A 20,859-nucleotide genomic window follows, 5' to 3' on the forward strand; every position below is an offset into this window, starting at 1 on the left:
AATGTGCGATAGTACAGTGACCGGAATAAGTTGTCACTGGCTCGATGGAGCTTGAGCTCAGGATTCGGCGGCGCGTCGAGACACCTGCAAGTAGAGATGAATTCTGTAGCAAGGTGAGATCCGTTAGGCTTCACAAACCTGAACCATCCTCCGGCAGCAGGCAGGCTCACTCCGAATGTTGAGCTGCGAGCTCCTGTAAGTAATTAAGAGGGGAGAAATGGTTGCGTTAAAGCTATCGGGAAGGTGAAGTTGAATCGCAGATTTCGGTGGCGGAGACAAGGTTTGGCGATTCGTGTTAGCCTGAGGCAGCTAGATTTTCTGCCGGTAGAAAAGGGACGAAGATCAAGGTACATCGCAGCAACACTTTCGCCAAACAAGCTCGCTGTGGAGGATCATGCCAGTCAATGGGAGCTCTTTACCTCTCTTGATCCAGTCGCAGGCTCGGTCTCTAGCTCGTCTTGAGCTTGCCATGTCGTATCGCTGCCATGTGCATCGAACAATCTGCCATCATGCTCAACGACCGCGACGCGTTGCAGCTCCAGAGCGATGCCCCGTCTTTCATCAGTCGCGACGATATGCTAAAACAAAATCGACGGTGAAGTTAAAGGATCTACCTCAGGGTGCGGTTAAGCTCGAACCGTACACCGATGTGGTGGAAGATGGGCCCAGATACCCTACGGTTGTCCAGGGGCATCGCGATAACATGCAGAAATTCAAGGACTGCGTTATTCTGACTAGAGTCGGGGGCTTCTACGAGGTATATACCAAATTATTCTCATCATCCATCGGTTCTGACTCTGTATAGCTCTACTTTGAGCAAGCCGAGGAGTTTGCTCCATTGCTGAATCTAAAGCTTGCCTCGAAGAAAACCAGCGCTGGCCCTGTTCCTATGGCAGGATTCCCTTTCTTCCAGCTAGATCGATTCCTGAAGACTCTTGTTCAAGATTTGAACAAGTATGTCGCCATCAGCGAAGAGTTTGCAATCAAAGCAGACGAAAAGGCTCGCTCGGGTGGCCTGCTCTTTGACCGCAAGGTCGCACGAGTCATTACGCCAGGTACCCTCATTGATGAGAAGTTCATGGACCCCTCCGAGAACAATTTCTTGATGGCAATATACCTGGATCCGTCTTTGATAGGAACCCGCGCGGGCAACGACGAGTCTTCTTACCAGCATGTTCTTACGTCTGCGTCACAAAACGTCGGCTTAGCTTGGCTAGATTTGTCTACAGGTGACTTTTACACCCAATTAACCACTGCGCAAATGCTCCCATCGGCCCTGGCGAGGATAGGTGCACGGGAAATTCTGGTAGATCAGCGTCTTCAGGACTTGGTCGGACAGGAGCTACAGCTACTCATCGGCCACGAGCAACGGCTGATGACATTTTTTCAGTTCCCCGAAGAGTTTGCGCCGGTCTCAGATTGGGCTTCTATGCTGGAAGCGCCTCTTCCGGCTCACTCAACTGGCTCTTTCGCGCAGGAGGAGGTTGCAGCTGGTTTCAGTTTGCTGGAGTATATTCGCGCTCAGTTGCAGGGTCTCAACCTGAAGCTCCAGCCTCCTCGTCGCCGACATCTGAACGAGTCAATGAGTATTGATCGAAACAGCCTCCGTGGTCTCGAGATACTTGAAACAGCACGGGATGGATTTGGGAAGGGCAGTCTACTTCATGCAGTTCGCCGGACGTCGACTAAATCTGGAGCGCGACTACTGCGAGACCGCTTGACTTCCCCTTCGACTTCGCTGTCCATAATAAATGAACGTCTGGATCTGGTTTCAGTCTTCATTGAGGATCGAGAACTACGAGACTTTCTGGTACAGCTGCTGAAACGCAGCTACGATGCCCAGCGTTTGGTTCAGAAGTTTACCCTTGGAAGAGGGGATCCGGATGACTTGATTTGCTTATCCAGAGCTATAGAGGCTTCGAAAGAAGTGAAGCGGCTGTTATCAAACAAGGGGCGAGATATCAAGGACAACGTGCGCATCTCGGAGGCTTCACGGCAAGCTCTGCAGATAATGATGGATCGACTGTACCTGGATGGCCCAACAGTTCTAGCCGATAAGATATTATCTGCTATCGACGAAGAAGGCTTGCTTCAGAAGCAACGCATTGAAGATGACACAGCAGCGGAGGCAGCCCTTTTAGCCCAGCAGGTCACCATGAGCGAGGGATCGCCAAGCGAACTCGAGAGTTTACCCAGAAAGATCAGGACGAAAAGCAGTGATCGCACAGCAGCAGAGGAGTCTTCGGCTGTTGACACTTGGATCATGCGACGAGACGCAAGTCCTGCGCTTGAAGACCTCCACCAAACTCTAGAAAAGCTGCAAGACGAGAAAATCAGCTTAAGCCAACGTCTCCGCGACTCAGTCGGATCCTCCGCTCTCACTCTCAAATGGACACCCGGCTTGGGCCACATCTGCCATGTCAAGGGCGCCAAAATCTCCCAAGAACAACTAGAAGCACTCGGCGTAACCCGCAACGTCTCCTCAACCAAATCCACCAGGTCCTTCTACCTCCCAGCGTGGACCGAACTCGGCAACCGCATGGACCAACTCAAGCTCCAAATCCGGCAAGAAGAACAAGCCATTTTCGAATCCCTCCGGCGCGAAGTCATTCTCAACCTCGTCAAAATCCGCCGCAACGCATCCGTCATGGACGAGCTCGACGTCGCCTGCTCCTTCGCCACCCTCGCCCACGAACAAAATCTCACGCGCCCCATCCTCACCCAGAGCACCGCCCACAAAATTGTCGGCGGCAGACATCCCACCGTGAAACTCGGCCTCGAAGAACAAGGCCGCCGCTTCGTCAGCAACGACCTCTTCCTCGGCTCTCCCGAACGCATCTGGCTCATCACCGGCCCCAACATGGCCGGCAAATCCACCTTTCTGCGCCAAAACGCCCTCATCACAATCCTCGCGCAAGTCGGCTCCTTCGTCCCGGCCAATTACGCGGAAATTGGCATCGTCGACCAAATCTTCAGCCGCATCGGCGCAGCCGACGACCTCTTCCGCGACCAGTCCACTTTCATGGTTGAGATGCTCGAGACAGCAGCAATCTTAAAGCAGGCGACGCCGCGCTCGTTCGTGATTATGGATGAGGTTGGGCGGGGGACGACTCCGGAGGATGGAACGGCGGTTAGCTTTGCATGTCTGCACCATTTGCATTATCGCAATCAGTGCCGGACGCTGTTTGCGACGCATTTCCATGGCTTGGCGGATATGACGGAGAGTTTCCCGAACTTGGGGAGGTATTGTACGGACGTGAGGGAGACGGAGTCGGGGGCGTTTTCGTTTGTCCATCGGTTGAGGAAGGGGGTGAACCGGGAGTCGCATGCACTGAAGGTAGCGCAGTTAGCAGGACTCCCGAAGGAGACGCTGGACTTGGCGAGGAGCGTTCGGGGTAGAATTTCTGGCGAGGCTCCTCCATTGCGTGCTGCTGCGTCTTGTTCCGATTAAGACCCTGACGGACACGCAAATTGATATCTCTATTCCACTTGACTTCTTTTCCATGTATGCATGATTTTGTACAGTATAAACATAATATGTATAATGATATCCACAATCATACTCAGCTCCAGCTCCACCCCCATTCAAAGCTTCGCCCTCTTCTTCTCCCAAAGCCCAAAGTTCTCACACCCACCCTGACCCTCAACCTGAACAACAACCCCCTCCCCCACACTAACCTCCTGACAATCCTCCTCCCCCACACCATTCACAAATTGCACCACCAAGAAATCCACCCTGCTCTTCCCCAGCACCACCATCGGCGCATGCCACGTCCCAGCGCCATACGTAACCGCCTGGTCCCCCCTTGCCACAAACGCCTTCACATTACCCAGATCCGGCGGGTCTTGGATGGTGACCTTCTCGCCCGACTCAGTCGTCGCTATCGCCGTTTGGCCCTTCAGAGTCGGGGCAACAATGACAAGGAAGTATGTTTCTGGATTTGACTCGGAGGCCGAAAGACCAAGCGGGGAGAAGGTCTGCGTTGTGTAGGGGTGGCGTTCGAGGATGCGGATGTCGAAGACGCTTCTTTCCTTCTTCTCCCCTTCATTCCCACCGGCAGGTTTCCTCAATGTCCGAGGGAAACAGCTAAACATGCTCAGTCTCCCCTCTGAGGGGACGCCGCTTTTCGAGGTGCCATAGGTATCTGTTAGCGGGGAGATGGGGCTGTATTTGAGTGCGGAGAGCTGGTTTGCGGCGACGGGTTCGGGGACGTGGGTGTCGCGAGGGTGTGAGGAGAGTGGTATTGGTGGGGTTGTGAGGGTGCGGGGGAGAGGAGGGATGATGGCGGTGCCGAAGGGGGAGAAGGAGGGGCGCGTTAGAGGGGTTGGTTTCAGGGTTGCGTGCGAGGGGGGTTGGAGGGTTGGTGGTGCCATGGTTTTTTGAGTGATTAAGAAGGAATTGGGAATGGAGAGCAATGAGATTGAGGTTCAAGTTAGTAGATATATTATTCGGGGAGTTGGAGTAAGTTTGGTGGTTACGGTGGAGCGGAGCAGCTTGGTACCGTCGGAGTTCCCCGAACGTTTTTGATTTCTTTACTACCTAGTATAGTAGTAGTCTACTAAGTCTAGTAGCTACAGTCTGGCCTGGTTATTGTCCTTACGTCCTGGTTGCATGAGGTTTGCAGTCCAACTTATATTATGAGTTCTTCCAGGCAGCAGATGCTATGAAGGGTATTCTCACGGCTTGCCACAGCCCACCTCCAACCTACTCAAATGGTCGGGATGAGTTCCAACTGGGTACAAGCAATGTCTTCCGATCTCAAAGTCAATTGCTTATTTACTTCCGCTACGGAATTCCGACACCTAATAGTAGGTAGCAGACTTGTCCTTCAAGCTTGATCTCCGTGCGTCACAGATCAAAAGAAAGGGACTACACATTACTCTTACTCCAGGGCACTCCATCCAACAAGCATATCACCATGTCTCTGCAGAACACTGATCTGGCAGCTGTGTCAACTGACAGAGCACTCTATCTCTACTACCAACAAGGTACAGAGATCAAAGAAGTGACCTCCAAGAACGGCACCGATTGGATCCCAACAAAGACACCGGTTGGCGATCACTGCAAGGTCAACGGCACCTCGATCACAGCGTACTTTGTAGTCCACAGAGGCGGCAGCGACTTCAAAGGGAAATCCACAGTAAGCCTTATATGCAAACAGACAATCCAATTCTGAATACATTCAAAAACATCTAAATCCACGTCCTATACATCGACGACAAGAACAGCCTCCGGGAGAAAATCAAGACTGTGGATGTAGAGGAGTGGAAAGAAGCACCGGTGCCTTCGGAGATCAAAACCCAGCCAACGGAATACTCCAAGCTCGGCCGTGGAGTCTGCCACGATCAGAAGAAAGGCGCGCACCAGTGGGTGTTTTTCGAACAGTATGTCCCTACCCCTTTCCTCTCTCCCCATGTTCTGGAAGACAGGGCATGGTACCGAACACCTTCAGATCCACAGTCTAACGAGTGGGATAGATTCAGCGGCGAGAGGTTACAAGTAGCCGAGCTTCGAAGGGCTTCAGACGACAGCTGGCCGTGGACAGTCCGAAAGATCCTACCACAAGAAGCCCAGACTGCCCTCCAGGGAACCAGCCTGGCTGCCCATCTCACCGACTACAAAACACATCTGTATTTCCAAGAGCACTCAGGGAAGGTGGTGGAGTATCTTGGTGGCTACGACGAGTGGAGTAGTACGTCCATCACCTTCGCTCACCTGCATTCTCTAACTATTCTGTACGGAGTACTTACTCCGTAACTACAAATGCCTTGTATTAACCGCTGCACCCACAGAGCCCCGAGACCTCATCAAAAAGGAAGACGTGGAGGTCAACACGCCGCTGGCAGCCTGCGGCCAAGCGACTGAAGAAAACCCGCATGTGTTTTATGCGGGCTCAGGCACCCCAGCAAAGGTCAAGCACTACCGGGAGGGGAAAGTGAAGGATGTCGTCAATTACTGGCCGGGCACCAAGCTAAGCGCTGCGGTACCGGGAGATACAATCTATTTTTTCTACAGACAGTCGGCGCATCCCTACGGTATTGCGACTATGGAGTATGACGGTAGCTCCTGGAAGCAGGGTCATGATGTCGTAGGCTGAGTTAAGGATTATTGCTTGCGCTGCTTTGGGGATGGTACTATATCACTCAGTAGCCCTAAGCCAATGGATTGCAAGTCTCGCCTTACACATCTATTATCCTTCCGAATTTGATGGTCTGCAAGATCCAGAAATGAGGTGATTATGTGTGGGTATGTACCGGTGGGAATCATGAATTCTTCGTGAGATGAACCTCAATGCAGAGGGAAAGGCTGGCTATACTAAGTGGTCATTAACTAATCCATCCACGTCACACTCTTCGTAACCAGGAACTCTTCAAGTCCCTGGTTTGCATTGAATCGGCCCCAACCGCTATTCTTGACGCCGCCGTGCGGCAGGACCGGCTCATCGTGGATAGTCATGCTGTTGATGTGGACAGCACTATACAAGTATCCAGGTCAGCAATGCGTAATCTCTAGACTTGATAAGAAGTATAAACGAGAGACAACATACCCAGACTGAATCCTCCTCGCCATAGCCAGCCCCTTCCTCAGATCCTCCGTAAACACGGCCGCCGACAACCCATACCCACTGCTATTCGCAATCCGAATTGCCTCCTCATCGCTCTCGACAACCATACAGGCTGCTAGGGAGGCGAAGGCTTCTTCTTGCCAGACTGTCATTTCCTCCTTAACTCCGCCGAGAAGGATAGGGGGCATGCGGACTCCGTTTGAGCCGGGGTCGGATTCTATAGGGACTGAGCCGTGGATAATGTGAGCACCTTCGGCGAGAGCGCCTTCAACGAGACGTTGAACGCGTGCTTTTGAGGCGGTGTTGACGAGTGTTGGGGGTTCGGATGAGGGATCGGACATTGAATGTAAGCCGGCTTTGAGGGCGGACAGGAACGTTGGAGCGATGGATGAGTGTACCAGGATACGGTCTGTTGCCATGCAGATTTGGCCGGACTATGTAGATTATTAGTTCGCTGTTGCTTCGCGGATTGGATTGCACTTACGTTGAGATATGATCCTGCCAGGACAGACTTCACTGCGGTCTCGATGTTCGCGTCAGCGCACACAATCGAGCTGTTCTTTCCTCCTAGCTCCATTAAGCATGGTTTGAGATTCTGGCCGCAAGAACGGGCAATCTTCCTGCCCACAGCTGTGCTTCCAGTGAAGTTGATCTTCTTCACAGCGGGGTGCTCAATCATGGCGTTGACCACCTCGGCTGCGTCTTGGGGCCGGCAGGAGACTAGGTTGAGACATCCGTCAGGCAGACCTGCATCTTGGAATGCGCGAGTCAATGCCCAGTAACAGGCTGGGGTAAGTTCAGATGACTTTAGAATGGTGGTGTTGCCGGCAGCAAGGGCACATGCTGCAGAACGGACACCGAACACATACGGTGCGTTCCTATAGCTATGATTAGCTTAGCCTTGTTATAGGGAAGGTCAAAGGGTATACCATGGCACGACTCCTAAAATGACTCCCATGGCCTCCTTGTAGATGATAGCGCTCTGTCCTTCCGCCTCTACGATAGGCACGCTCCCGCAGATCGAGGTAATACGGCTTGCAACCTCCCGCAACATGCGAATCGCTAGGGGCACAACGAAGAACTGCGATGCGCCTACATCTGCTCCCATCTCCGTTCGCATAAGCTCTGCATTCTTTTCAAGCCTACTGTCAAGTATGTCTGCCGCCTTGAGCAGAATGTCCCGTCGCACGGTAGGCTTAGTCTGCGACCATGCGGGGAAGGCCGCTTCTGCTGCCTCAACTGCACGAATCGCGTCGTGAGGAGAAGCAGAAGCAGCAGCCCAGCAAGGCTCGTTTGTGTAAGGACTGATCACATCAAAGGTTGAAGAAGTCACTTCTTCCTTACCATTGATGATTAACGGGATTACCGCAGGAGGGATTGATGCGTCCATGGGTGGGGTGATTGAGGAGTTTGGGGATTGATAAAGTCAGCAACCAGGCCAGCACCGGTACAACGGAACGAGGCGCGTTTGAATCAGATTTATGATTTTGCAGCCCGGTTCTAGAAAAGAGCTAATCATACATTACCTATTCCCTCAGAGGAATTGAGCCTCCACGGAGACTCGAGTCTCGGAGGGATTTGTAATACTCCCAAGTCCCAACTGCAACCGCGATGGGCAATCTTGATAGCGGATTGGTGCATTTACCCCATAGGCAAAACACGAGGCGCAGGAACGTAGAGAAAGCCCCAGTAGTCATGCGATATATGATAAGATGGACGACAATAGTCCTGTGGATCTATGGGCCGTTCCAAGCTTCATTAAATATCCACTCGAGGTCGCCGCCACACGAGGTATAAGAGCCAGGAGACTGATAGCTGCGAACCGTGGTAGAGAGCTCTATAGTTGCCGATAATTTCTCCAGGCTCAAAGCTAGTGTAGACGAGCAGTCAACCGAGTTCGTAGACGAAGTGATGATTGTCAGTCAACGTCGCGATGCTGTGAATGGATCTGATGAACAATGGCGACCCGTCGTCAGTGATCCACTGACCCCAAGAAGAGAAAGTGCAAGAGTCATTATGTCAAGCATTTCCTAACCTTTTAAGTATAAGGTCTGTAGATCATTGGGTGTTTCGTGGGTCATTTTCATTGAGTGACAGGTCTGCCACGAGAACCTCAACCCTCCAGAGCCAAACAGGGCCTCAAAGTCGGGCTGTGTTTGCATATACTCGAGCATAAGGGGCGAAAATGTGATGATAGGGATCATTTTAAACAGAAATAGCCAGTAGAATTGGATGATATCCAGGGTGGTGTGGTGGTTGGAGGGAGAAGCAAATCCTGCGGAACAACCAAAGAGAAGATCTTCGGATCCTCAGCCTGTCAACTTCAACCACTTCCCTTCCCCTCTAACCGACACCCACTGCAAACCAACCACATGGAAAGAAGGTTAGAGATTTAATATTGGATAGATTGACTGCAGATCAGAGCTGAATAAAAACTAATGAGCGCTCCAGTTTCGGCTCGACGGGAAGTTGTGTCAACCCACGAGGCTCGTGGACGGCTGATGGCAGATGCCAATGCTGGCTGTGCCGCTGTGCTCTGAGTTGATTCTGAGCAGTCGACTTGTGAAGAAGCGGCAAAAAGGCTGATAGCAAGACTCTTCGGACCCCTAAAGTACTCTGTATGGATCTAGCCCTGGGTTTGTGGTCCTTCCACAGTCAACCAGTGTCTCATCCGAGCTCCGCCCTGGAGTAGTTCTACATTTTCCCATTTGGAAGTCGAAATCAGAGCTTCCACTTCTAGAAGCTGCAAGTGCGGAGCTTTATGGAGTGCGGGAGTACTCGTCCAAAAATTGCTTGGTTTCCATTGTCGATACGCTCAGAACACCTCCGATGAGGTAGAGTTCAATAGCTGCGTGCTCAGGCTCGTGTATTGATCCTGAATGCCGAGATCGACCCTCGTGCCACGAGGCACGGAACCCCAGCTGCTACTATCAGATTTAAGAGCCATGGTTCTCGCACCAGTCTATTGGTCTGGCGGGATAGTGCGGTCGATCTTCGCTTGACAAGCTGACAACCCTGCCATTCTCGGGATCCACTTCTCAGTGGTCAATGGTTGATGACGATGCTCCAGTTGATGTTCATCAGGACGCCCAATGATGGTCTACTCCTGGCTTCCAAATCGCGCACGAGCTGAAAGTAGCAAATGGATGACGCTTGCAGCGCGGGCTCGATGCCCAATCACACATGCGTTCGGCATGCCTTGTGTCTTCAAGGTTCCTTTCCCGATGGAAATCTGAGATCTCCCAACATTCCAAACCCCCAGAAGCTCGCAGGTTTCATCGTGCTGGAACCATAGAGTCGGTACATATGCGAGCGCCTCCACCTAACTCCAGTGTCTTTCTCTTCCCAGGATTCTTGTCTTCCTCCAGACCATTCATTCTTTCAAATTACCCTGTCTGGTGCTTTACTTACGTCCACACATTCCTTCTATATCAGACCAAAAGCCATTCGATTCGATCCCTACGTCCTCTTCTCGAGCGCTCCTTCTATCGATTCAGGGATATTTCATGAAGCTAGCGCCGTCATTCTTACTAGATAATCAATATGGCTCTCAGCAGGAGAGGAGCTGAGATGATAGCAGTGGTGACCGTGCTGGTCGGGCTGTCCATCACCGCCGTCTTGCTACGTGCCTTTGCCCGATACAAGAGGAGAGTCGGCTTCGGAATGGACGATCATCTTTGTTTCCTCTCAGTCTTTCTACTACTGGGAATGCTGGTGGAGCTCATCTTGTGTAAGTCATCTATATCACAATAATCTCTCCAAGAGCGACGACCAACCGAACTATAGGGGTTGAAATCGGAGGCAACGGATCTCATCAGAAAGACCTAAGCGAGGAGACAATGAAGAACTTCTACAAGGTATATCTCGCTTCTTACTTCCCCAAGGCAACCCTACTAACCCAATTTTCAGGTCTTCCTCGCCAACCAGTTCACCTATTTCATCCTCAGCCCCGCGATCAAAATCTCCATCGTATGCTTCTATCGGCGCATCTTCTCCATCAAGCCCTTCCAATGGGCCTCCTTCGCGATAAACACCCTAATCGCCGCCTGGGGCGCCGCCATCTTCCTCGCCTGCGCCCTACAATGCCGCCCCCTCCCCTCCTACTGGGACCATTCGATCCCAGGAACCTGCTTCGACAGCAACAAATTCATCATCGTGAACCAGATCTTCAACGTAATCATGGACTTCGTCCTCCTCGCCCTACCCATCCCGATGATCTGGAACCTCCAGCGCGCATGGCAAGACAAGCTCGCCCTAAACGGCGTCTTTGCCCTCGGCGGCTTCGTCTGCTTCGCATCTATCTACCGCATCGTGGTCCTCTTCTGGATTGATCCGGCGGATATCACATACACGGTTTATCAGGCGACATTGTGGACACACATCGAGCCATCAATCGGGCTGATCTGTTCCTGTTTGCCGATCATCCGCGGGTTGTTCCCAAAGTTGAAGCTGAGTGGGAGCCGCAAGGCGACGGTCCCGTATTACGGATATGGAAAGACCGACGTCACGGCGTCGCAGTTTGGCTTGTCGAGTGCGAAGTCTCCCGTGTCGGAGTTCTTCAAGCTTGAGGATCGGTCTATGACTGGGTCCAGGTCGATGAGCAGCAGTGCGCGAACGGATACGCATCCTGAGCCGGTCCCTCCACCATACATGGGGAGTTTCGGGATTCAGGTTCGCACGGATATTGATGTCGTGCAGGTTAGGCATTCCGCGCATGAACAGACTTGATTTGAGCCTGCTGCACCCTCACTTGCACATAGACATATTCCAGTCTTGGGCACTAGGTCTGCATCTCCCTCGCGCTGAGCCGGTTGAGCAAACGCCAGCACCAGCCACTACAAAGTGAGCTCGAGCCCGCTGACCAACATATGGCGTCCTTCACAACCCTCTATGCCGTTGATAAATGACCATCGCTCACAGAGCGAAGGGTGCGGACCTCCCATACCTCGCTCAAACTTCTAGCTCGGAGATTTTTGGATCCGATGGCATGCTACCCATTGCGGTTCAGCTTCTGATACCAAACCACACTCGCTTGTTCTCTTTATGATTGTTACGAAATGAATATTCATAGCATGGGATGAATTCCATGCTGCCTTTCTCTATTCGAAATTATACCCTCGCCTGTCCCTATGGCGGCTTTAGATTAGAAATATATTGAATCAGAATATACGCCAAGCGTCATGCATACTACGTTTTCGTCTCCGTACAGAGAAAATCTGTTTGAAGATTGGGATATCCACACGATTTAGTTCAGTCATGGGTCTTCATTAGTTTATCTGCGGTGGCTATGCTATGTGATCATTGGGCTACCTGTGCAGTCGCGAACTCCTAGAGAAGCGAAGACAAAACGTTAGTAAGCTCTAGATGAGTAGACTATCGAGGACTGTACATACCGGATACTTCTCCGCAATATTAGTCGCAACTCGTTCCACTCCCTCTGCAAGCCCCTGCACGCCAGCGTCCCACTGTCGGATATGGCGACCTGTAGCAGTCGTGCTTGATTCGAAATAGATAATTTCATCGATCTGGTCAATGCTTCCACTCAGCCGGCCTTGCTCGACCATTCGAGCTGCGTAGGCTTCGGCCTTCTCACCCGCCGTCAGATCTCCGCTAGCTTTTAGACCTAGAATAGCGCCGAGCGCATCGGTTGTGATGTTTTCGTAGAGCTTGCTAGCGGCGACGAGATTGTGCTCCACAACAGCCTTATCTAGCACCGTGGTTCCGTCCGCGGTAAGTGCTAGTTGATGCGGAGCTAGACGCTGGGAGAAGGCTGAGACCTCTTCTGGGGTGAGAAGGCGATCAAGGAACATCTTCTCGAGGATGCCGTATTCCTCAACGGATGTTGCTCGGTCGTCCTTGTATAGTGTCGCTAGGGTCCGCGAACGTTGTGGCCCAGCCGGCGCAAGCACAGCGCACCGAATCGCCGCAGCGAGAGCCTGTAACCGGTCACTCTCGTCAACACCCGGCGCCAAGCTCACACCGAAGTATTCCTGGCTAGCATCTAGGAACCGTCTCCGGGCATCCTGGATCCGAGCCTGGGAGAGCTTGAAGTGGAGTTTCAATTCGTGGTCTTCGATCTTACTCGGAAGGTTCTTGATCCTATTGAGGAACTGCTCGGCGCTCGTCGTGTCGTCTTCCTCAAGGTACAACCGCACAATACGGATCCATAAGCGCACTTTGGCCGAGTCGGAGACTAATCGCTGTGAACTGTCGATGTGAATTCCCTGTAATGCTTTTGCGGCCGCGGCATACTCCTCTTCTGCCTCGAATGCGTCTGCTAGGATCTCGCGGATTTGGGCATCTTGTTCTTCGACGGAGGTGGAGCGGGATTGGAGAAGGTTTATGGCGTGTTGACCGACTTGGATCTGGGTCTCTGGAGTGAGGGTTCGCAAGGAGGTGATGAAAGAGTCGAGGATTGGCCGAGCGGCGACAATGCTGAGGTCTTCGCTTAGGACTGAGTCGAGGTAGTAATTGAGATCGTCGGTAAGTTGGGGTTCGGGGGTTGTTGACACGGTTTCGGAGAGGATATTGTTATAGAGCTGTAGTTTGTTCTGGGCATTTGCGGATGACTCTATCTCCGCGAGGGCGGAGGTGATCTTCTGAGACGGCATCAGCGGAAGTTGAGTGAGGTAGAGTGTGAGAGTGTGATAGAAGCAGGTGGGGAGGCTGGATGCCGGTGGAGCTTGGTGTTGTGAGGTGGTGCTTATCGATAAGAGGTGCGTCTACGGAAGACCATAACAGCCACTACGGCTGCATTTCATTTGGGCTCACTTTTGAATGATTATTACTCTGAAGCAAGAAGCTATGTGCAAGCAAACCCCTGGATGCATACCTGATCCAAGAGCACCTTCAATGGGGTAGGGAGCAGAGAAACATGAGGTTCTTATGGAGTATTCAACGTCAAGTATACCTGGCGGCGGAATATATCCGGAGATGACCATACTATATTCATGCTCACCAACACTATCCTGGCAGTGGTAGCTCACACGAACCGGAGATTGGAGCAGAATCTAGCTTCCAACAGTCCAAAAACTCAACCTCTCCTTTACAAAGGCTGATCATACATTATTACATTATTTATGTGAGGCAGCATTAAAAGAGCATGGCAGTAAACTCCGAAGAAAGCGGCAACAAAGACCCTCACCGCCTTTGGTTGACCCGCATCATGCTCTTTGACTTCAGCGTGCGCCGGTGTTGCTGCCGCCTTCGCATCATCTCAACTCGCCCTCAGTCGATCATCCTACTCAGCCAATAACTTCTTTGCTGCCCTTATTTTACATATCTATGCGGTCGCATTGAGGTCGACTTGCAGAAACTGGGAAATTTCGAACGATCTCGGACCGGCCTTAAGCTTGGCATCATGTTCTCCCAAGTCAAGCAAGACCCCGACGCCTCCACACCTTATATCAAAGCCGACCCTGAGTCCAAGGATACGGTTCTTGCCGATATCGACGATGAGGACCTGTACGAAGACGCCGGTGACTTAGATTTCACAAATGCCGACAAGAGCTTATGGCTTTCACGAATACCGCGGTCGCTTTGGGAGAACTGGCACAACCTTGACGATGACGAAGAGATTCAGATCGGCACAATCAGGATTGAAGGGGAACCAAATGACATCAAACGGGTGAGCTAGCTCTGTGCTGCGCTATAGCGCTCAACTCCAGCTAACTTGATGCGATTATGTAGGTCAGTTTGCGCCTCAACGAGAGGGAAGAAAATCGCGACATTCCCAAGGACTACATCTTGGCTCGACAGACGGTGAACGCGGAGAACTTGCTACACATGACTCAAAATACCTTCCTCTTTACGGAGAAGGAGATCCCGGGTCACGAAAATCGAATGGTGACTTTCGGCGAAACGAGATCTGCTTTGTACGAATCGATGAAGCGTGAGGCGAGGAGAAAAGAGCGAAAGAAGAAGTGGGAGCCTTATGTTAGGAAGACAATTCCCAGTATGTGTCCTGTCAGTGGTTTTGCAGGAGTGTGCTGATTATGGAACAGAGCAAACTGCTCTGGTTGGACATGTGAAGGAGGAATTTAACTGCCTGCCTGTTGAGAACGAAGAATTCAGACTTTTGTCGGAAAAGAAGGCTTTGGAGGCGCTGAAACCCAAGCGGGAAACTGTCTTCATCGACAAGGTTCCAGGCAAGATGCTTCAATCGAGGCACCTTTTGCCTGGAGAGCAGAGCGCGTTTGTGGTACGTCTTTTGGATATCCATTCCACTATCTACTATTTGCTAACTCTATCTCAGCAAGCAACGAGGCCGACCAAGCTCAAAGCTCAAGAAAACAAGACTACGCGTATGCCGCAGAACGAGCTGCTGGATCTTATTTACCAGTGCTTCCGGGAGTACCGCTACTGGCCGTTTAAAGCACTCAAGTCAAGGCTTCGCCAACCCGAGGCTTATCTCAAACAGACTTTGGAAATGATTGCCCATCTAGTGAAATCGGGTGACTTTGCTATGACGTGGGAGCTGAAACCTGAGGCGAGAGAGAGCAATTATTCGAATGCCCTCGAGCCCAAGCAGGAAGCTGCCCCCGGGGTTGATTATAACTTTGACGAGGGCTCTGAAGAGGATGCAATGGCATCTGGCATGGATAATGACGACGCATTTGAAAATGTTGTTTAGATGACGGACTTCATTGTAGCATAGGCACCTGCGGCGTTCTGGGTTATAGGTTTCTAACAACACTTTGGAGTTATCTTTGCAACAATAGCCAAAATTTCAAATACCAACATAGATCACCTGTTTTTGCATTCATATTGCCTTTAGTTGGTTCTCTTTTGTAGTGGGCAAGGTACAACAGTGCTCGCACGTGACCGACCCTGACGCCACTGCGGAGTGATTCCTTTATCACACTTTCCACACCTGAACTCACGCCAACTCTTAACCCAAACAGATATAAAGTCCTTCTTGCTTAATCACTGTATATCTTGTCATCTTGACCGAGTCAGGCAGTAAATATGACCGAAGATCAAGACTTGATGGCGAAGATTAGCCAGCTTGCTGGTACGTGCTTTCGCGATAGCTCTGAACGAGCAACATGCTAATATTCTCCAGGTCAAATCAATAGGTTCAAGAATGGAAATTCACAGACACAGTCGCCCCACACTAACGAGACACACCCCGGTCCGCATGTATCACGACATACTTCTTATCGCGGACGCCCTGGTTGGGCACCCTATCGCGGACGCCCATACGGTCGTGGCCGAGGTTCCGTAGCTCCTCACCGGCACCGCACCCTCGTTCTCAACAATTCCGCGACCCCAGGCTCACAAAGTGCAACTCCTTCCGATGGCATGGCTATGGATACAGATGAGACTAGCCGCTCAGCGACACCTAACGCTTGGGTAACGAAGCATGCGCGTCACATGCAGCTGATCAACTCCGCGGTCTATGACAAAGAGGCTCAGAAGAGGGTCAAGGCCTTGGAAGAGACGCGCAAGGCAAAGGTACAGAAGAAAGCTCACACTGAGCAGGCGAAAGTGCTGCAGTTCGCTCAGGGCGCTGGTAGACAGTATCCATCGAGCTCTGCGCCCCAGGCTTCAGCGACTAGCGCATCCGGGGAGTATCAGATAATTCTCAACGACATCCCATTCCGTGTTTCGCGCGGTGGTGGAAAGCTGATACGAGTTTCTAGTGCGAACCCCGCTAATTCCGCGCTGGGAGAGAGAGCTGGCTTACAGGTATTAGATGACCCGACTACTGCGAACAATACGCCCAAGAGGGTCAAGGTTGCTGGTGTGACGTTTGTCCGGAGCAAGAATGGCAACCTCCATCGGTTGGGCGCGGTGACCTCGAAAAGGTGATAGTTTCGTTCCTTGGCAGACAGCAAAATATTTACGGTACTACAGAATGCCATCGGCGGCCCAGAAAAAGGACGAGCTCTGTCAAAGATTTACGACAACGGGTACCAACATTTCTCTCCTAGCACTCGTTTCTCGTGTTAGCCGAAGTTGAGCAGTACTAACTTACCCTTTAGGGACCTGCTACAAAGGACCTTCCTGTCTATACGTCCACGACCCGAACAAAGTCGCCATTTGCAAGGATTTCCTCGCCACCGGCAAGTGTAGCGCAGGTAATAGTTGCGATTTGTCCCATGAACCATCTCCTCATAGGTCTCCTGCTTGTGTGCATTTTCTTCGTGGTCGTTGTTCTAACCCAGAATGCCGCTATGCTCACGTGCGAGTGACACCTGGAGCGCCGGTCTGCAGAAACTTTGCGACTCTTGGATATTGTGAGAAGGGCGAAACCTGTGAAGAGAGACATGTTCACGAGTGCCCTGACTATGCCAACACGGGCGTCTGCAAGAAGAAGCACTGCCGGCTCCCACATGTTGATCGTGCTGGGCAGATTCGGAAGAATGCTCCTAAGGAAGATGGCGCAGGCGAGGAAGAATCTGACGCTTCAAGCGAAGAAGAGGAGTACGACGAAATCGGCTCTGATGACGTCGACTCTGACTACCTTTCCGATGAGGGAGGCTTCATCGAAGGAGCGGAGACCGGCGAAGTCTCGCAGCAGCAGGATTTCATCCGGTTCTAGCTGTCCCTTATCACTAACCACAGGCTGTAATTCGATATTCGGATCAAGCGGGAGAAATATGGGAGCGGGCGATCTCCCTAGCTTGGATACGAAGTCGACTGTCCCTTCTGCTGTTTCCATGGAAGATACCCTAGATATTCTTTTCAGATTTGTTTAGCAGGAATTGGCTGGTTGACTGGCCGGCATGGCGCGTGCAATGCGATGGGAGGGGTGGAACAACTCTATACACGAAGCGAAGTTGTAGCATATCCATCCTTACCAGGGCAAGAAATAGGAAAAGAAAACAATGGAACTGATGTTATTTACTTACCTCTGTCTCTTCTCAGAGTTTACCCCTCACCAATTTACTTCCTAGTATAGATCCATCCATCTCCATACTCCATGCATCTCAACACCCCTGACTCCGGGGCATAGCCCACCCCCCGAACCAACGCTGAAGTATGACTCACACCCAGCTCCCGGGCCAGGAGTTCAAGTTCAATACAGTACTATCAATAAAGTTTAAGTCAGGCCGAAATCAGCCTACAGTAGAAGGATTCCCACTAACGTAGTACTAAGAAGTCTCCATCTCCACAACGTGGATCCCTCAGGGATTCTTACTCTAGTTTCTTACATTTCCTGTACCTTAGACTTGGGCCACATGCTGGTGCCCATGCCATGCTATGCAATGCACGATACCTTAGTTGGTCCCGTCTTTACCTACTTACTCTCTTTGTTTGGTTTCGCGGGTGTAGATAGTGGGAATGGTAGTGGGGTGGGAGCGGATAGGTGGGTAGGTAGACACGCTGTTCCTGGGCAACTTAGCTTATGGGCGACCACTCGGATGGCGTTGTTGGTGGTTGCTTTGCTTTGCTTTGTTTCATTTTATTCTTTTATCCACGCTTTACTGTTAAACTTATGGGGTAGTTATGTACTTGTACTATATGGAGGGGGAGAAGGAGCGAGGGGCCGAAAATCAACATGAGACGAGGACTCCAGTAGTGATGACCATGTGATGGTGGGGAGTGTATGTGTGTGGAGGCTTCTTTGTTTTGTTTTAATTATCTATGTAGTAGTTCGGATATTCGGGTCGAGGGCGAGCATGTACTACTTATTGATTTGTTCGATGTGGTTTTGTTTTGGTGCTTTTATACTAACCGGGGATCCAATGTTGATGCTCATTCTGGTGTCTTGGATAGATATGGGTCCATGTACTCGGAACGAGAGAAGACAAAGTAGTTGAATTGCGATAGTTATCAGGGAACAGTATGTCAAGACTAAAATGGATCTTTCCCCAAGATGTAAGGATAGTCTCTTTCTTCAAGTAAGTACAGGATGCATAGAATATAGAAGCAGATACAGGTTTGATGGAACCAAGTCCATTCTTGACCGCTGCTTAAACACCAAGCCCACCGAGCAATAATCTCAAGATCACGTACTCTTGAATTGATCTCCGGTTCCTCGACCGCATCTTCAGGAGTTTCAGATTCCGTTTACCGCTCTTTGATCAAAAGATATTGCTGCTTGTTCGACTGTAGTATTGCTGGAAAGTACCTACCAAGTGAACACCCCGTTGACGCCGTCACGCCAACCCCTCTGACTAGATTCATTCCAACACGCCTATTAGAGTCTCCTAGTGAAGGCATTGATATGACCTATATTGAAATCATCGGCAGGCGCGACGTTGGGCACTAAATCGTGCATGGATCTGCATGGTTCATGGAACTAAGCATGACGGTCAGTTTGAGTTTCGGACTAGGACTGGCTCATGATGAGGACTCTGCCGTGTATGAATTGTAGTCTCGGTAGCCGAGTCTTGCGATAGTACTTTTGGTTTCTCCATTGTTCCTGTTCAAGTCCCGACTGCGATTCATGATGTGAGGTGCTCGGAGTAATGCCTTGGTTCCACTCCAAACTAGGACAACAACGAGCACTTCACCAACACTCCATGGCCCTAGTGAGGAGTCGTAAGAAAACAAGTCTACGGCTGTTTTGAAAGACCTATTTTGGGTGAAGAGATTTAAACTCCCCACTGATTTGTCGCGTCCTGGCTTGCAATTGGGTCGGCTGCGCTTGTACACCGCCAGAATGGCGCCTCGAACAGCGTCATCGTCTCAGCCTGCTCAGATGGGCGTAGTCAATTATTTGATGAAGAGATGAAAGAGGACAAGAAAAGAGTATCCATCCTTTTGACTCACGTGCTCTTGTGTCCGCGCAAGAAGGCAGTGCTTGTTACAAAAATAAGTGATTCTTTACAGCCCCAACGAGACTTCCTGAATTGGTATTGTGACCTTCGGACTCTCTTAGCCAAGCCTACATGCCGTCCCTCTTTTGAATTACTGACTTCCGGGCTTGTCCGTGCAGTGCGGTTGGTGCTGATGAGCATCCCGGTACTGGGAAGAAGCTGTAAAGATAACCGAATTTGGACCCATGCGATGGCACCGGAGCTGTGGGATATGCGGAAATCCCCATTCGCCGCTCAACATTCGCCACTTCCTTCAAATCCACTGGTTTCTCTGCTCTAAATGAGTTGCCCTGAAGACGAGAAGGAGCTGGAGACAGTCTCTGTCGCATGGACAAGATGTTCCCTGGACCGGGGCTACGGCATGGCCCGTCTAAAACGTGGCACAGTCAGTCGACGCCAGCCGATACCCCGTGGTAATCGATGTCATTTGGGGTGCTTCAATGTGACTCATAGATCAAGGTCCATAGAGATGAAACCGCGGCCAGAGCAGAAGTACGGTCTCTACTAGACCGCGCCCAGGACAGGCCACGAATGACGGAGTAGCCCTAAAAGAGAAAGATAGCTTGAGGACAATGCTTCGAGAAGGCTAGCGAATCATACTTCCTGCATTGTCGGTCATGTTTCATCTTATCAGATGCATAACCGAGTGGATGCTGTACAACGTGCCTTATGCACTCTGGGGGGATTGGCCTGGATACTCGTCTCGCGATGATCATCATTTCTTGGTTTCAGTCTGTACCCAGGGTAATGGTGCCAGCATTGACGAGGTAGACGCATCACAGCCCGTTCGAGGTAAGAGGCGAGCAAAGAGCCCAAGAGAAAAATGAGTGAAGCGTTCAGCCAGGAAGATGAGAGTATTACAGAATGCCCCGTGACCGGGGAGATCTCGGATGCTGCAGTGGCTTCATGCGAATCAGCGGACGAACCTATGGAAGATCCTAATGCTTGGAGCTCTGCTGCTGTCGAATCCGCTTGTTCCTGTGCGACTGCCGTACGACAGTCGAGTTGTGCAGGCCATCCTCGAGGATACCTAGATACGCGGCGTCCGAGCAATACCCTGGCGATTGCGTGAGACGGATGATGCTCATGGTATTAGCAATCGGGGTCATTCTTTGGCCGTGCCTCGAAGGAGACATTGTGGATAACTGGCAAGTCCTGTCAGGAGGATGTGCAACCATGATGGATCATGGATGGGGTTGTTGATGAGAGCCGAATCAGGTAAGCGCGAGAGTGTAGACCGAAATAGGAAAGAGGGGCAGAGACCCGACAGGACTGCGTATTGATCTGATCGCTGGAAAGTCCAGCTTCCATGCGTACGCCTTGCATCCGCAGCACGCACAGAATCATAGTCATCGTCACTATGTCGGCCGAGCACGGGCATTCTGGCATGAGAGTGGCAGAGTGCTCCGGATGAAGTTTGCAACGTATGGTACACTAAGCGATGGGCCCCTCTGGATGGATCACTGGATCTCGACGGGCCGGCCCTAACTGTACCAGAATCACCAGAATGACATGCTTGGGTC

At 51.3% G+C, this 20,859-nt stretch overlaps 8 protein-coding genes across 8 annotated transcripts; 5 read left to right on the forward strand and 3 right to left on the reverse strand.

Annotated features, from left to right (window-relative positions):
* Positions 1-394: 394 nt before the first annotated feature.
* Positions 395-3,451, forward strand: BJY04DRAFT_216046 (mismatch repair ATPase MSH1; the record flags this gene model as incomplete). The annotated part of the gene is made up of 2 exons (XM_073715623.1): positions 395-757; positions 806-3,451. The coding sequence occupies 2 exons, from the start codon at positions 395-397 to the stop codon at positions 3,449-3,451; spliced, it is 3,009 nt and encodes a 1,002-aa protein (XP_073573512.1).
* Positions 3,452-3,585: 134 nt separating this feature from the next.
* Positions 3,586-4,374, reverse strand: BJY04DRAFT_216047 (ureidoglycolate hydrolase; the record flags this gene model as incomplete). Its single annotated transcript, XM_073715624.1, has 1 exon — positions 3,586-4,374. One exon carries the CDS (start codon positions 4,372-4,374, stop codon positions 3,586-3,588), a length of 789 nt encoding a protein of 262 aa, XP_073573513.1.
* A 545-nt stretch (positions 4,375-4,919) lies between these two features.
* BJY04DRAFT_216048 (uncharacterized protein) lies at positions 4,920-6,098 on the forward strand (the record flags this gene model as incomplete). The annotated part of the gene is made up of 3 exons (XM_073715625.1): positions 4,920-5,141; positions 5,225-5,693; positions 5,794-6,098. 3 exons carry the CDS (start codon positions 4,920-4,922, stop codon positions 6,096-6,098), a joined length of 996 nt encoding a protein of 331 aa, XP_073573514.1.
* BJY04DRAFT_23011 (aldehyde dehydrogenase) lies at positions 6,045-8,066 on the reverse strand. The gene is made up of 4 exons (XM_073719219.1): positions 7,496-8,066; positions 7,051-7,444; positions 6,549-7,000; positions 6,045-6,476 (listed from the first exon to the last, which is right to left on the reverse strand). The coding sequence occupies exons 1-4, from the start codon at positions 7,954-7,956 to the stop codon at positions 6,332-6,334; spliced, it is 1,452 nt and encodes a 483-aa protein (XP_073573515.1). The 5' UTR covers positions 7,957-8,066; the 3' UTR covers positions 6,045-6,331.
* Positions 8,067-9,440: 1,374 nt separating this feature from the next.
* Positions 9,441-11,848, forward strand: BJY04DRAFT_23004 (uncharacterized protein). Its single transcript, XM_073719198.1, has 3 exons — positions 9,441-10,296; positions 10,353-10,423; positions 10,476-11,848. The coding sequence occupies exons 1-3, from the start codon at positions 10,110-10,112 to the stop codon at positions 11,292-11,294; spliced, it is 1,077 nt and encodes a 358-aa protein (XP_073573516.1). The 5' UTR covers positions 9,441-10,109; the 3' UTR covers positions 11,295-11,848.
* BJY04DRAFT_23006 (PCI domain-containing protein) lies at positions 11,795-13,213 on the reverse strand. The gene is made up of 2 exons (XM_073719207.1): positions 11,960-13,213; positions 11,795-11,894 (listed from the first exon to the last, which is right to left on the reverse strand). The coding sequence occupies exons 1-2, from the start codon at positions 13,175-13,177 to the stop codon at positions 11,865-11,867; spliced, it is 1,248 nt and encodes a 415-aa protein (XP_073573517.1). The 5' UTR covers positions 13,178-13,213; the 3' UTR covers positions 11,795-11,864.
* Positions 13,214-13,780: 567 nt separating this feature from the next.
* On the forward strand, positions 13,781-15,313 carry BJY04DRAFT_184180 (transcription factor IIF subunit TFG2). The gene is made up of 4 exons (XM_073710569.1): positions 13,781-14,193; positions 14,256-14,520; positions 14,570-14,766; positions 14,821-15,313. The coding sequence occupies exons 1-4, from the start codon at positions 13,927-13,929 to the stop codon at positions 15,196-15,198; spliced, it is 1,107 nt and encodes a 368-aa protein (XP_073573518.1). The 5' UTR covers positions 13,781-13,926; the 3' UTR covers positions 15,199-15,313.
* Positions 15,314-15,449: 136 nt separating this feature from the next.
* On the forward strand, positions 15,450-17,519 carry BJY04DRAFT_184183 (CCCH zinc finger protein). Its single transcript, XM_073710570.1, has 5 exons — positions 15,450-15,579; positions 15,631-16,209; positions 16,264-16,375; positions 16,425-16,480; positions 16,553-17,519. Exons 1-5 carry the CDS (start codon positions 15,534-15,536, stop codon positions 17,110-17,112), a joined length of 1,353 nt encoding a protein of 450 aa, XP_073573519.1. The 5' UTR covers positions 15,450-15,533; the 3' UTR covers positions 17,113-17,519.
* The last annotated feature ends 3,340 nt before the right edge of the window (positions 17,520-20,859 follow it).

This window comes from Aspergillus karnatakaensis, assembly GCF_047715665.1.
Source record: "Aspergillus karnatakaensis strain CBS 102800 unplaced genomic scaffold BJY04scaffold_13, whole genome shotgun sequence".
Taxonomy (NCBI): domain Eukaryota; kingdom Fungi; phylum Ascomycota; class Eurotiomycetes; order Eurotiales; family Aspergillaceae; genus Aspergillus; species Aspergillus karnatakaensis.

Excerpts from the sequence above, each read along its gene's own strand:
- BJY04DRAFT_23011 (XM_073719219.1), bottom strand. The coding sequence starts at position 7,956 with ATGGACGCATCAATCCCTCCTGCGGTAATCCCGTTAATCATCAATGGT. Across the intron at positions 7,445-7,495 it reads ATTTTAGGAGTCGTGCCATG|GAACGCACCGTATGTGTTCG; the intron begins GTATACCCTTTG and ends TCATAGCTATAG. Across the intron at positions 7,001-7,050 it reads TGGCAGGATCATATCTCAAC|TCCGGCCAAATCTGCATGGC; the intron begins GTAAGTGCAATC and ends TAATCTACATAG.
- BJY04DRAFT_23004 (XM_073719198.1), top strand. The coding sequence starts at position 10,110 with ATGGCTCTCAGCAGGAGAGGAGCTGAGATGATAGCAGTGGTGACCGTG. Across the intron at positions 10,297-10,352 it reads GCTGGTGGAGCTCATCTTGT|GGGTTGAAATCGGAGGCAAC; the intron begins GTAAGTCATCTA and ends ACCGAACTATAG. Across the intron at positions 10,424-10,475 it reads CAATGAAGAACTTCTACAAG|GTCTTCCTCGCCAACCAGTT; the intron begins GTATATCTCGCT and ends CCCAATTTTCAG.
- BJY04DRAFT_23006 (XM_073719207.1), bottom strand. The coding sequence starts at position 13,177 with ATGCCGTCTCAGAAGATCACCTCCGCCCTCGCGGAGATAGAGTCATCC. Across the intron at positions 11,895-11,959 it reads ATATTGCGGAGAAGTATCCG|GAGTTCGCGACTGCACAGGT; the intron begins GTATGTACAGTC and ends TCGCTTCTCTAG.
- BJY04DRAFT_184180 (XM_073710569.1), top strand. The coding sequence starts at position 13,927 with ATGTTCTCCCAAGTCAAGCAAGACCCCGACGCCTCCACACCTTATATC. Across the intron at positions 14,194-14,255 it reads AACCAAATGACATCAAACGG|GTCAGTTTGCGCCTCAACGA; the intron begins GTGAGCTAGCTC and ends GCGATTATGTAG. Across the intron at positions 14,521-14,569 it reads TGTTAGGAAGACAATTCCCA|AGCAAACTGCTCTGGTTGGA; the intron begins GTATGTGTCCTG and ends ATTATGGAACAG.
- BJY04DRAFT_184183 (XM_073710570.1), top strand. The coding sequence starts at position 15,534 with ATGACCGAAGATCAAGACTTGATGGCGAAGATTAGCCAGCTTGCTG. Across the intron at positions 15,580-15,630 it reads GAAGATTAGCCAGCTTGCTG|GTCAAATCAATAGGTTCAAG; the intron begins GTACGTGCTTTC and ends AATATTCTCCAG. Across the intron at positions 16,376-16,424 it reads GGCGCGGTGACCTCGAAAAG|AATGCCATCGGCGGCCCAGA; the intron begins GTGATAGTTTCG and ends ACGGTACTACAG.